The sequence below is a fragment of the Scophthalmus maximus genome, chromosome 9, assembly GCF_022379125.1.
Source record: "Scophthalmus maximus strain ysfricsl-2021 chromosome 9, ASM2237912v1, whole genome shotgun sequence".
NCBI lineage: Eukaryota > Metazoa > Chordata > Actinopteri > Pleuronectiformes > Scophthalmidae > Scophthalmus > Scophthalmus maximus.
In genome coordinates this window covers 15188036-15201935 of record NC_061523.1, presented here as the reverse complement: position 1 = coordinate 15201935, position 13900 = coordinate 15188036, and the positions used below count along the sequence as shown (strand labels likewise).

The window sequence follows — 13900 nt, the reverse complement described above, 5'->3', positions numbered from 1 at the left end:
AATGGATGGATGGGTTATACCCATGTGAGATTATGGATAGAGTGCAATTGGGGGATGGATCAATAGGATTACTCTAAGTATTTATGACAGCTTGTGTCACAGCTATAGTGAGGTTGAAGCCAGTCTCCCAAGACCCGTTTTTTACTTCACACCAAACAGAAAAGACAAAGATGAACTCAACCTATAGCTCCAGGAATGATATAATGATGTTAATGTTCATTTACCAAACCGCCACCCATCACATTCTCAGTGTTTAAATCGAGAGTGGTTGAGAGGTCGGGTCATACTCACATAATGAGCAAACTTGTTTATCCCTCTAGTGGCAGAGATGGAAAAGTTGGTCAGTCGGGCTGTCTATTCATCAATATCTTGATGATCAGCCATACTGCAATGGCATTTAGTGAAAGTATTCTGGCCCTGCAGATTATAATTCTTAGTGATTTTTGGAGCTTCCAAAATCTAATTTGTGTACACTAAGAACAATTTTAACTTTTTTTGCCAGTTTGTTACTGCGCTTAGCGTGAGAAGGCTTTGAGAATGGCAAAACTGTGTTTATGGTGTTTTTTTAAAAGAGAGGATATTCCTAAGGAGGTCTGAAGTTGACGAGAAGACAGAGAACAAGAAACAACGTATAATAAACAGATGTCTGTAATCTCAGAGTAATTTAATATGACTATTTTTATTGGAGGAACAGCTGCAATGACAGTTACATATTTGATTGATGTAGAGCAGAATTCATAGCTTTATTAAACAGAGGGTACAGTGTGCACAGATGAGAGTTGAGGGCTATACAGATTACAATAACATTAATGTGTTAACTAATATACTTTGTCACAACTGTTAATTTTACAATTTTGTTCTTCCTTCTAAAGACACTTAAAACATCTACACGGAGTAATCATATCGTTTCAGAAAGGGAGGTCCAGCATTTTTTATGTATTATATGTATATATATACACACACACAGAGAGAGAGAGAGAGAGAGAGAGAGAGAGAGAGAGAGAGAGGAAATAAACATTTACACAGGTAATATAGTAATAGAGCAATTTTACATTAATTTAAATGTATATCTCACAGAAATCAGTTAATAGTTTTTAAATTGTAACAGCCTTACATAGTTTTCTTATACTATACATATTGATAACACAGCTATCTGGCATAAAATCATATTTGAGAAAACTACCCTGACAATAGGTTGGTAACAGATTAATACTGTGTGATGACCTCAGATCTGTTATTCTTATTGAAAGTACTGTACACAGTTAACAGATGTTCTTGTCTCCTACTTTAAAGGAGTATTTCATTGCAATAAAAGATCGACTGTAGCTGCTGAGCTCACTACTGAAATTAAAAACTGTTTCTAGGCCTAACACCTGCCTAAAAAGTGTTGTTGTTTTTGGCCATCAAGTTTTTTTTGTTTGTTCTAAATTCACATCACATGATGACTTTTATCAAAGATAATCATTCTGTCACTTTACACCAGGGGCTACTAAACACATAAGTCATATTCTGATACTCACCATAGTGAATAGTGGCTCTGTAGTCTGTCATGTAACATGCTCTGACAAGGTAACAGGGAAAAGTAAATTAAACATTATTACATTACATTTTTTTTATATTTTGTCATTTCATTGCACCATTGCAGGTATTATTGATGCATTTTGTATTATACTGTTAGTTTGGGGTACCAAAAAAACATTTTTTCTCTGTGTACTGTATTTAGATTTCTGACATCCGTTTAACATTCTATGTAAAGCCTGAAAGTGCATTATATACAAGCCAAAACAACAACAACAACAACAATAAATACACAAAAAATCCCTCAGCCACAGCATTTTGGATAAACAATATTTGAATAAAGCACCAGTGACATATATGAATAAATATAGATCTAAAGACATTAAGATGAGAACATATATTCATCCTGCCATGTTGTAGGATGTAATCTTCACTCTGCCACTTTGCCTGTGTGCTCCGCTCCTCCCACCCACTCCTGCCTGACCTGTGGCTCCGTCCCACCACCCACCTCATTATGGGCCTGCAGCTGCTGCATGAAATCATCCAGGATCTGCTGGGCTGACATGGAGGTCACATCCACAACGTCCTGCTCCAATAGCGTTACCTTTACCCCTTCATATCCACCCCAGCTGTCTCCACCCACATGGGCCTGCTGACGGTTTGGAGGGGTGTCAGTGTGGCTAGTAACCAGGGGAGGCTGCTGTTGGCTTTGGGGATAGAGAGGTTGTGGTCGGGCAGCATAGCCAGCAGCCATTTTCTTATATATAGCAGTGCTGATGTCAGCTACAGAGATAGGTGGGCTGTGGCTCAGCTCATGTTGGTTTGAGAGGCAGGCTCCAGTTGCTGTTGTTGGCACCCCCTGTTTAAACGGCATGAAAGCTGTGACCCTCTGCAGACCTGCCTCTGACTTTGTCAACCGATCGTGTGCTGCTTCCTCCATTTTAGGAGTGTGGATTTGGAAGTTTCCTTGTGGAGGGCTGGCAGAATGGCTGATTGGAGCAAAGGTGGTCAGAATATTCTGTACGGCCTCAGCTGAGTGGAAGTGCTTCTCCAATAAATCCTTTATTAAGCACGGCACCTGAGGTTGAGACACCAAATACAAATATTAACTGAATTCAATCCATGCAAATGACACGGAAGAATGGTCTCTCTCTGTTTTAGATGATGTATTTCCTCCACAAAATATTTGTTAGATTTATTGTGTAATTTTAGGGTAAGAGGACAATTTCCATTTCAGAGCCAGAAACACAGATATTCAATATCAAAAGACCACAAAAGGAAAAATTGAGCATCTATAAATTATTTACACAACGACCGAGCTCTTTGGCTTGAGGAAATTCAGAGAATTATCGATAAAAGTCACTTTAAACAGCCTCTTGCCATATCCCAATTCCATGGTACATATTGATTATATGAAGGTTCAAAAGCAGTGTTTTCATTGGGATTGTAGTCAGCAGGTATGCTAAATACAGTCAAATGCATTGATACTAAATATTCTCCCACAATGCAATGTGCAAAGAAGATGAAGCGGCGACTTAAATACATGAAGCTAAACATATAAAAAGTGGGGGTAGTTTGGCAGTAGCTTTGCAAAGTTGTACTTTGACTGACATTCAATGTCAAACATATTGTATCATTTTCTGTATAGAATGGTAAATTATGATTAGTAATAATGATTAGTATGTAGTACATGCTGTATCAAATCAGTATGTTGTAGGTGACACAGTTTTCTGACCTTGGTGCCCATGACCACTTGGGCCCCCGGCTTGTGTCCAATAGGCACATTCAATAATTCATCCATGCTTTCACATACAGACTGAAGAGGCCTGCGTGCTCAAACATTGATTTAATGAGGACAACTAGTTCATTATCTTGATTTGAGTGTGATGAGGGTTAAACTTAGATAAAAGGAGGACAACAGGAGGCTGAAACACGTGCAATTGCAAATTGTGGGCGCATGGTGATCAAATTCTGAACCTATGAAAGGATTAAAGGCCGATCCATCCTAATAGCGTATTTAGTAAAACAGTGTTTGTTTTGACGTCTGCTGTATGTGGAAGTGTGCATGTGTATCCAGTAGATGGCGCTGTGCTCACATTGATGTTCTCGAGGGCAGCGATGGTCCTGTGGGCATCCTCTAACTCTGAACCCAGCTGAGATACACGCTTTTGCAGGTACTTCCTTTCACTGCTCAGGCTCTCTGACTGCACACACACACACACACACACACACACAAGAAAGAGACACAGAATAAGAGGATATTTGCATAAAAGAGCTGGTGGGTTGTGAATGTAGAAAGTCAGGAACAACATAAGATCCCTCTCTTATCATTCTGCCCATGTTTGCCCCTGACCTTATCGCCATAGAATTTTCTCACCGCTATGTGGAGGTGTTCACCCAGCAGGTTATTGGCCTGCTTGGTCCCATTGTGGGTCTCCAGAAGGCTGTAACAACACAAAGGGGAAGAAAAGATACCATTATAGTTTTGATCATTTCAATAAAAGTGCCATATGGCTTATCATTTCAATCTACATCCCCTACAATATCTTTAGGTAGGGATCGAGGGATAGAGACAACTGTTTCTCAGAGCAAGTGTCACTCTCCTGATGAATTGAGCCCAGTGTAAGATTCACTCCAGCTGCTCCAGTCTGTTGCACAATGTGTGGTATGTAATACAGGCCCAACAGGACACAGGTCACAACAAGGCTGACACTAGAGAGTGTGAAGGGAAAGGACAGATGCCTTGAGCTCCCCCTGTGTCTGCTGCTGGTGGTCACTGCCTAACCAAAACCAAAACAGTCACAGAAATGCTCAGGGGAAACATGTGGCCGGTGCTGTCACCCAGTATGTTCCATTGGTCAATAAATCTATAGAAACTGTTATATAAAGCCATAGGATTACTTTTATTGATTACCAGGGGCTCTGGCTTCAATATATGGTCACACATCACAGCAATTCCCTTTCATATGGAGGCACGTTATCATTTATGTACTGCATTGCAGTAAAGTGTCCAACATGGCCTTCAGTATTTATTCCTGCATAAAAGCCACAGGGTATAAGTGATGTTAACCCATTGTGTATGTTTAAATTTGTTCTGTTAAAGAATTCCAAACCTATTATATTTCTCCTTGACGTGACTGAGCTCGTCCCTTGTCCTCTGCAGCTCCGCCTCCAGGCTCTCAATGCAAACCACTGTCTGCAGCAAGTTCTGGTGGAGATCTTCATTTTCCTCTTGCAGCACCCTGTAATAATAATAATAATAATATATTTGATTTATAAAGCGCTTTTCATGGACCCAAAGCGCTGTACGCAGCTGGAGGATGGGGTAGTAATGTCACAGAGAAGTACACATTTTGGATCCAGACCAATAGTTTGCTGCGTTAATATTACATAAAGTAATTCTGAAATAAATGAGGCCTTCTCTCATGTACCTGCATTTTAGAAATCTACAGATCATACATGGACAGATGGTTTTTCAAGCCTATAACTCTTCACCTCTTCCTCTTAAAACAGAACTAAGTGCTCATTAAAATGAGATCAATAACCACTGACCCATCACAAGATAGACAGAGAACAAAGTGAGAGTCCTCAAATGAGAACTGGGCAGACAGAAAGTATGATAGATGCTTACCGGAGGTGGTCGGCATCACAAGGTGTGTCCTGGAAAAAAAAGAATATAAGAAAGATAACAGAAAAGTGAATAATACTCATAAGATGCAGGAGACATTAGCTCATTTAGGATATGATAAAAGTGTAAAGTCTCAGGGAGTCTGTACTTATTTGAACAGTTTTGTTTGGGCTCTGCACTGCTGCACATTGAAATGAAAATGAAATAATGACGTTCGGATTCAATTTGACAGTGTTTACATCCATCAGCAGTATGTAACATGTGGCCCTTTTTCTACATATGAGTAGAAGGTTGAAAAGGGGAACAAGATTTGCTTTATTAATCTAATATGAATGTGAAGAAATCCTGAGCACCGGGACCTGTAGTCCTTGTTTCACATGGATTGCAGTCAGCTGGACGAGGTCCAAAACAATGAAAAACTAAGTCCCTGTCCAAATTCAGCATGCACTGTCGATACTTAAGTATGTAGTGAAGCTTTCCAACAAAGCCATTGAAATGAAAATGGGAAAACTGACTAACAGAAAAAGCTGCAGATGTGAGTCTGTAAAATCTGCAGAGGGATACAGTATAAGCAACATTACAGGCGAGGGCTGAATCCAGGCGTGGTGCTATGTATGAAAGAGCACAGATATATAACGAAAAATAAACAGTGAGAATAAGGACATTGCATCCTTCATTCTTTTATACACACTTACCACTGTTTAGTGTTGTGGGAGCTGGAACTTGGCCCAGTATGCATTATATAAAAGTCAGACTTCACCCATAATGGGTTGCCACTCCACTACTGAGGACATGATGGATTTTTATAAACTATTGAGTTGTGGCAGCTAGCCCTGAGTCCGGAAATGGGGTTTGCTAGAATCAATTAGTTCTGTGAAGGTAAACTGTAGCCTGGATTTTCCCCAGTGTGTGTGTGTGTGTGTGTGTGTGGGGGGGGTTATGTAATGTTAGTACATACGTGAATAAGCCTGAGCAGATTGTTACATAAGGGCAACGTGGTTCTAGCTCTTATTCAACCAATTCACTCTCACATTTTGCTTGGTGCTGCCTGACATGTCTCATTGGATGTACGATGTGTGTCGCTCACTCTCTCAGCCTACATAGTTGAATCATACAACATATACAGTAACTAAGGGTAGCACATTGGGGGGGGGGGGGGGGGGGGGGGGGGGAAACAGCAATAACATCATTTTAATGTATTAATCAGGTAACTTCAAATAGAGTTTCCCTTAAAAGTACGTGGACTATCATCTGCTGCATTGCTGAAGAATGACTCAGCTTGCAATGCGCAATTCGACACAACCCACACAGCCTGTGACGCAGCTGCACTGCCCCTGCAAGAGGACCAGCACTGCGTATGTTATGCTCATCCTGTTCTCTCTACAGTGACACTGCCCCCTCTTCGCAGGCTTTGCCTTTTGGAGCGTAATGACTGACTCATTTTAAAGTTAGACTCACGATATATATATATATATATATATATATATATATATATATATATGGTCTTTATTACATAGAATATACATATTATAGTGGTTAAAGGTTTTAACTGGCTGAGATACTACTAATGGTTACCTAATACTTCCTGTGACTTATTTTCCTGTGGCCCTTAATGGTGGTCAACCATGATGTTTCAACCACATGTTCTTATTCACGTCTCCTGACTTTTCTAAACTGAAATAAGGTGTGTTCACTTGAAGAGTAACATCTCACTTTCATTTTTATAACTTGGCTCCTGGAACCTCTCTTCACTCCCATCTTTTCTGTCTCATAGTGTTGTAACTTATTAAAAAGAGCAAAAACACAGTAAACGTTAACTCACCCTGCGTTGTTTTGAATGCCCCATATATTGCATATGGTGTCGACTACTCCTCTCTGAACTGTGACTGGTAGCTGTGGAGGCTGTGTCTCTGGCCCTGGATGAATCAGATTTTGTAGATGAAGACTCATATCCAAGGCCTGCTCCTGCACCCTGAGCAGAGGATCTCGGGGTGCTGTTGGGTCCTTGGTGACCAGAGTCTGGGTGCACCTGCTGAGGTGGGTGCTGGTGGAAGTGTTGGGTATGTGGAGAGTGGGAGGCAGTGGGCTGCTGTTTGCGATGGTGACGTTGTTTTGGTTGGCTGAGTTCGGGGCTGGTGCTGGTGCCATCAGTTAAGTGAGAGCCACATATGCCATATCTATCTCTTGAGCCTCCAGTGGGCGATGGCCTACTGTCTTTCCGGCTGTTTGCATGGTGAGTATTGTGGATGGCAGGGTGAGGGTGGTAATCGGGGGGGCTACCATCATGGTTCCTGGCTGCATATGAAATCAGTTTTTCAGGATTAGAACAGTCCGGGTGTTTGCGAGAGCTGCCGTGAGCTGATTTCTCCTGTCTGTTGTACTGTTTCGGATGCCGCTCCCTCTCCTCTCCCGAGGTATCTCTGTGCTTCTTGGGTGGGAGCTGAGGTTTGACTGGACTAGGTGTCTGCGGGGTTGGGGCAGCTGCCTTCCCAGTAGATTTAGTATTGTTCACACCCAAGATGGTGAGAGCTGACGGACTTATAACCTGTTTTGTTATCTCATCTAGAAAGGCTGAGAATTGCAGCTTTCCTTGCACAAAATTTGACCTGGCTTGTTGTATCTCAGCTTCAGTGGTCCCTTTACCTTTCTGGGCACTCATATCTTGTCCTTTGGACACTCTTGGTGACAGCACCTCCATCGACTTTGCCTTGCGAATGTCAGTAAAAGGCTTTTTGTTCTTCAGGATCCCTTTGCTGGGTAGCTGGATGGAGGACACTGCTCTCTTCGGGCCCCTGGAGACCCCAAGCACAATATCCTCCTCACTAAAAGCGAGACTTCGGTTCAAACTAGCTGTCTTATATAAAGGCCCATAGTTCATATGCGATACCCTGGATTGTTCTCCTCCACGATCACTTTCATTACGCTGCAGAAGGCCTTCTTCACTTCTGCTGTGACCTCGGTCAAGGGAAGAAAAACAAGGCTTTACCCTTTGTTGTGAGTTTCCATGAATCTCGTCACAAACATTGTCTTTTTTGCCATGTTTGATGGTGGCAATCACAACGGGCTCACCGCTGCTGTCTACCTGAAAATCTCTGCGCACATCTAAGATGTTGGAGCAGGACAAGGAATGCTGTGGACGCGCAGCATGGCGAAGAGAGAAGGGATCATTAGCGCTCGGCCCTGTGTGCCAGGAGGTAGAAGAAGAGGAGGAGGAAGAGGATGAAGAAAGGGAAGAGGATGAGGCTCTAGAGAGAGTTACGGGGGTGTGGTGGTTGTAATGTAGCTCGTCCTCTTCACTGTGGGAAAGTTGTTGTGTTTGATGACGATGGTGGGAATCGTGGTGAGGACTGTCATGGAGATAGTGACCATGATGGTGGTGTCGGGGCTGCCCATGGCTTTCATCTGTATTTCTATCTGTGTCGTCAAACATTGTGTATCTACTGTTCAGCAAAGTAAAAAAAGAAAAAGGAAATTTAGCACAAGCCTAAGTGTACTGTTTTGACAGTAACTGTGAACACTTTGAACTTATAACCACCTGTATATTTGATTCTCAAGGATCAACTATAAAACATCAGTGCCTTGAAACATAAACTCTTCATAACAATGGCACATTTCAGAATGTAAGTTACTTGTGTATGAAAACTTAACATAACAATTTGATATAAACCCAGACCGGACTGGAATGAACCGTCCTACCTGTGTGACTGAGGGTCTTGGTGATGGTGAAAATGATGCTGATGGTGGTGCCTCCGTGGCTTGATCTCGTCCGGGGCAGAGGGGTTGTGAACAGGCTTAAAAAAGGTTTCCATCGCCCTTCTCTTTCCTGATGGTAGGCTGTGGTTTACTGTAGAAGGGGCACTGATGGTGGTCCGTGTTGGTTCCCAGCCGTTTCCTCCTCTCAGGAACTAATATGTTTCTCCGCGAAGCATCTTATCTGTTGATGTCAGCTGCAAAGATCATCACATCAGATGCAACAATAATCTACAGCTATTAACAGTCATTCTGACCACAAAAATGAGTAATAATGTATTCTAGGCTAGTTTATAAGTCCCCAAAAATTTGCTAGCCTGCGCTGAAGATAAATCTCAGCAAAGAGTCCAGCTGTTCTCCCTCCGTGTCTGGCTGCAGAATAATGGGATCATGAGCAGGAATGGATGGATTCCAGGATGGTGGTTTGATTTTTCATAAAGCCTGATGTAACAGCTCGGTGCTCACTGAACCAGCTACAAGAGCGGGACATTTGTCCTCATAGAGAAGACAATCGAACCGAGCCCTGCGGACACGATCCATAACAGGCCTCACTAAAGCCACTAGTTACTGCAAAAAGTAATATTTGTTCAGATGTTTTGGGCTGCCTCACGCTTCAACTTCATGTCTAGATCTTTACATCTTGTGTAACTTTTTTTTAACCTTGTTTTTACCAAAATAGCTGTTAATATACAAAAGGCATGTTTTGGCATCAGCCAAAGCTATTGACCGGTCCACAGCTGCCCCATTTTAAGAGGTTTCCTGTGATCATTCCACAGAGGCCTTTGTAATTACGTCAAGGGTGAGTGATATGACAATATATGTATCCTTCTGTTTTTACTCTGGCAGCTATCCCCTCTAATATTTTAATATTCTCCCCATTAATATTTCAGGTTGTATTGAATAATTGTTTGCAATGTTGCAAGTCAGTAAGTGAGATCTTTAGAGTTTTCGAACATTTTCCCTCAAAGTGGTAAAAGTGCTATGATTTGTATCATGTATTTACTATAGCTGATTACTCTCATTTGTTTCATTAATAAATAAATCATTTTACAGAGAAATGAATCTATTGTGGTAAATACTGTGGTATACTCTCACTTCCTGGTTATAAATAAGTATATCATTCAGTCTGTGAGTCATAATGACTTTGATTAGGAAGTCATCACACCAAGGTCCCGATCACAACATAGGAGTCGAGGCCTTTGTGTGGCATGATGAGTATCACATGAAAGGGTCACTATTTGTAGTGTCTCTGTGGCACCGACTATATCCTGTCTAACGACCATGAAAGAGATCACTTCATTGAGCCTGGGAGGGGCCGAAACTCATCAAGGGAACAACTCCACACATCAGGGTGTTGCTGATCAATGGTACAGAGCTATCACAAGAATAGTTACATAAGGGCGGTTGCCCAGACATGTCCGTGTGAGTGTGATCAATGTCAAAAAATCAGCTCTGCTGGAGAAAAAACACAACCAAGACTGGTTTCATGTATCATGAAACGTGACAAATGGCATGCCCCTGCACTGCGCCCTCTGCTGGTGAACTACAGTATCTCACGTTCTACATTTGAAGGACTGGTAAATTTCCACTGTCACGGCAGCTGGCAGGAGATGTTTCTGGATATTTCCAGTCCTCTCACGTATAGTCTTCAACTAAGTCTAGCACTGTATCACTAGTGTTCATGTTGAATGGGACATGAAGCCTTCAGTAACAATATAAATGATGGGAAATAAATCTAGAGCTACATTATAACCACGACACAGCAGCTTTTACAGCCACTACTAATATACAAAAAAAAAGAGAGAAAGCTATGTTATTGAACATGGCGCACCAAAAGTAGAGGAGATGAGTTGGCTCTTTTCTATTGTTCTTCAATCACAAACAGCAAATCATTGCAGTAAAGGGGAAGTAGATCCGGCGGGTCAGCTACATTCTAGTTTTATCCGGTTTGCAGGACCTTGTTACACACAAGTAAAGATTCATCCGCGTAGCTGTGACGTCAACTGTTTTGCCCATTCGTTTTTCTTCGTTCAATCCTTTGAAGATGTCTTTTTTATAACAATTTACCTCGTTGTTTCGTATTTCAGGTATTTATATATAATCAATTAAGCAAGAAATATCAATAAAAAATACCACAATCCCCTCTTCGTTGTCTTAAAAGGCGACTACAGACAAGAACAGGACCTAGTGTTTTAGTGCTGTGTTTAGCGGTACAAAAGTCATAATTTATCCTCACGAATTTGATCAATTTGTTGTCCCAAATCTTTTGAACACGAGTCTAAAGCCCCGTTCAACACATGTAGGCGTTTTTGTTGCGTGAAAGCGGGACTACTTTTTCCTCATCGGATGAATATCTCTTCGTGTCTCTTCGGCGACTCACCCAAACAGTATAAGTACAGCCAGTGACGCCCCTCCATTTCACTGCAACGACACCATTTCAGCGAGGCGTGATGCGCGGCGCAGGTTAACTCGTTCTCGTCTTGTATTTTATTTCTTCTTCTTAATACTTAGAAAATCTATCGCTAGCAATGACGATATGCCGATTTGTTTCATCTAACTTAACATTTTAAATAGTGTTACAATCTAGTGAACTGATGCGAGTAACCGAGCTTTATGCCGTGCCTTGTGAACTAATATGACTTCGATATCACGATATGCATTCTATAATACTTTTTTTTTTTTTTCGAAGGATGACTTTTTGTCACTAATCCGTTTGTTTGATTAATACGTGTCAGTGGGCAAATATCAATGAAAATTACCCTTGATCGAAACCCAATCTTCTCCGCTTTTGTCGACTCAATTTAGTAATCGAGCTAACGCCATGCTAGGTTGCCCTCAGCCAAGACCGATGTAAACGCTAGCTGTTCAACCTTGAATCGACTTGATGCCATAAAAACGGCTGTAATAACTCTTAACCGGTCGCCGAGATAATACGTCAGCTCAATGTATTCTTTTAATAATAAAACCCAGGTCGCTGTTTTTCCAAACTGCAGTTGGCTCAAGATGGGGGCCGTGACGTAGGAGCTTGCTGGCTATTGGTTGATTTGAATAACGCGCCTACGTGGCCGATCTTATTTTTGCCTTTTGTCACTTAAACTAGACAAAGTTGGAAATTATGAGTCAGGAATTATTTCCACCACGAGCCTAACAATGGGTACAATTTTTTTTTATTGTCTCGAAAAACTATTACTTATTGTATGAGAGCAATTCATAACACAATAGCCGTTTAATTGTGACTGAGAAAAAAATATAATTTTTTATTCTTACCAGACAGCGAAGTCCAGAATAGTTAAAATGTTTAAAGGCTACATATCTAATATCATTAGATAATATAGAGGACTGAAACTAAAGCAAGCCAAGATGGAAGACATCAAATTAAATGTAAAAACTCTAGCTTGTTTGAAAACCAAAGAGACGGTCAAGACAATCAGTTTGTCGACAATTAAAATGTTCCATGAGGCCCAGACCTCGGTTGATGGCATTGTTTGAGCAAGCAAGTTTTAAAAAATTTTTTTATTTATAACTGAGTAATCCGAGTAGTCACCCGTTGGTATTGACCGAAGAAATGAAGAAAGGGGAAACTGCAGTCTTGAAGGAATCAAAGCTCACATTACTAGAGTTCTAGGCTGTAGCTCATGACATCACTACTGAGATAATTCTACGTGGACGTTTTTTTTTGTTATCAATTTTTTTTAAAGTTGTTTAGAAGACAGAAGATTTTTTTTGGTGGGGGAAATGGACTGAGTTATCACAGGGAGGAATGGACTTAGTTATTAGAGGAAGATCACTGGACCAGCGCGGCGCGAGGCCATGGGATTCGGGGAGGACCAGAGTGGCGCCAGGGAGGACAGGACCAAAGGGCAGGACAGGACCAGAGTGGTGCCAGGCAGGGGAGGACCAGAGGGCATGGAGGGCAGAGCAAAGGGAAGCAGCTGTCGGCGAGTGTACACCAGAGGGAGCCAGAGCCGCAGAGCAGAGTAGCAGCGCACCACTGAAGCAGCAGTTCCAGAGCAAGCCTGCCAGTGATCAGAGCGAAGGACAGGGTGCAAAAGTGTCTTCTAGCGTCACAAGTTAAAGCAAGGCGGTTTGTATTTTGGGTAGAGGTATCGCTGTAACATTCTCATTCATTTAGGTTTTTTTTTAATTACCGTACAACTGTTGTAGAACACAATTTCTCGCACAGCTCTCTCTTCCTCTTTTCAGGCAAGCCGTGTAAATCGTTTTGTACCGTGGTCACCCCTCCTGTATTGCGCTGACATGAATGTGGTGGTGTCTGCCGTGGTGAATGCCTTGATAAGTGTGCTGGCGAGAGGACCATCTTATCGGATTCTCCGACCCCCCTGCAATCAGAAGTAGTTCCCCCAGCTGGAGGGAGAGGCGCTCTCTTGTTGTTCAATAGGTCTTCCCCAACGAAGTTTCTGCATTGGAGTGTGAGAGTGGATGGTCTCCTGTGCAGCCGGTTGATGTGTCTATACAACATCTCTTCAGTACTTCAGCAGCACCGCATCATTGGTACAGATCAGCTACATCTACCTCTTAACCCAGCAGTGAGTTAATGCATGAAATGTACATGTGGGTGTAACTATCCTGTACATAAACTCATCATTGCCTATGCTGTATAGAATACAGTTATTTTGGAGTCAACAGCAAAATTGTCCAAATGGTTGTTCTTAGCTGTGGTACATATTTTTGTTAAGGGGAGGGGGTGGGGGGTATTTAAAATGTGTTTCGAGTTCTTCTTTTCACAGGCCTCGCCCCAAAAAGCTGATCCATCGAAAGAATTCCCCCGTGCTAGCCGCTTGCTTCAAGTTGAGCTCATCTTATTTTCTATAGTGCTATGGATCGGGATCATGTGCACCCACTGCTGTTTAAAGAAATGTAGGAAGGTATCTGGTTTTTTACAAATGAATGTTAGATTCTTTATTCTACGCTATTTGGAAAGTGGTGTAAATGGGGTTTCATGTTCTGGGCAATGGGAGGGTGGGTGTGGGCCTTAATCAGTCT

General features: G+C 41.9%; 1 protein-coding gene across 5 annotated transcripts; it reads right to left on the bottom strand.

Moving 5' to 3' along the window:
* Positions 1-659: 659 nt before the first annotated feature.
* si:ch211-276i12.4 lies at positions 660-9271 on the bottom strand. Of its 5 annotated transcripts, XM_035650110.2 has the most exons (9): positions 8843-9271; positions 6969-8586; positions 5150-5178; positions 4632-4760; positions 3896-3962; positions 3615-3722; positions 2027-2596; positions 1521-1561; positions 660-885 (listed from the first exon to the last, which is right to left on the bottom strand). In XM_035650110.2, coding segments are annotated over exons 1-9 (2676 nt in total). In that variant the 5' UTR covers positions 8956-9271; the 3' UTR covers positions 660-884. The 5 variants fall into 5 exon arrangements, 4 of the variants coding, with proteins under 4 accessions (XP_035506003.2, XP_035506002.2, XP_035505998.2 ...); XR_004796056.2 differs by having other exon boundaries at positions 1521-2596; XM_035650109.2 differs by having other exon boundaries at positions 660-1561.
* Positions 9272-13900: the final 4629 nt, after the last annotated feature.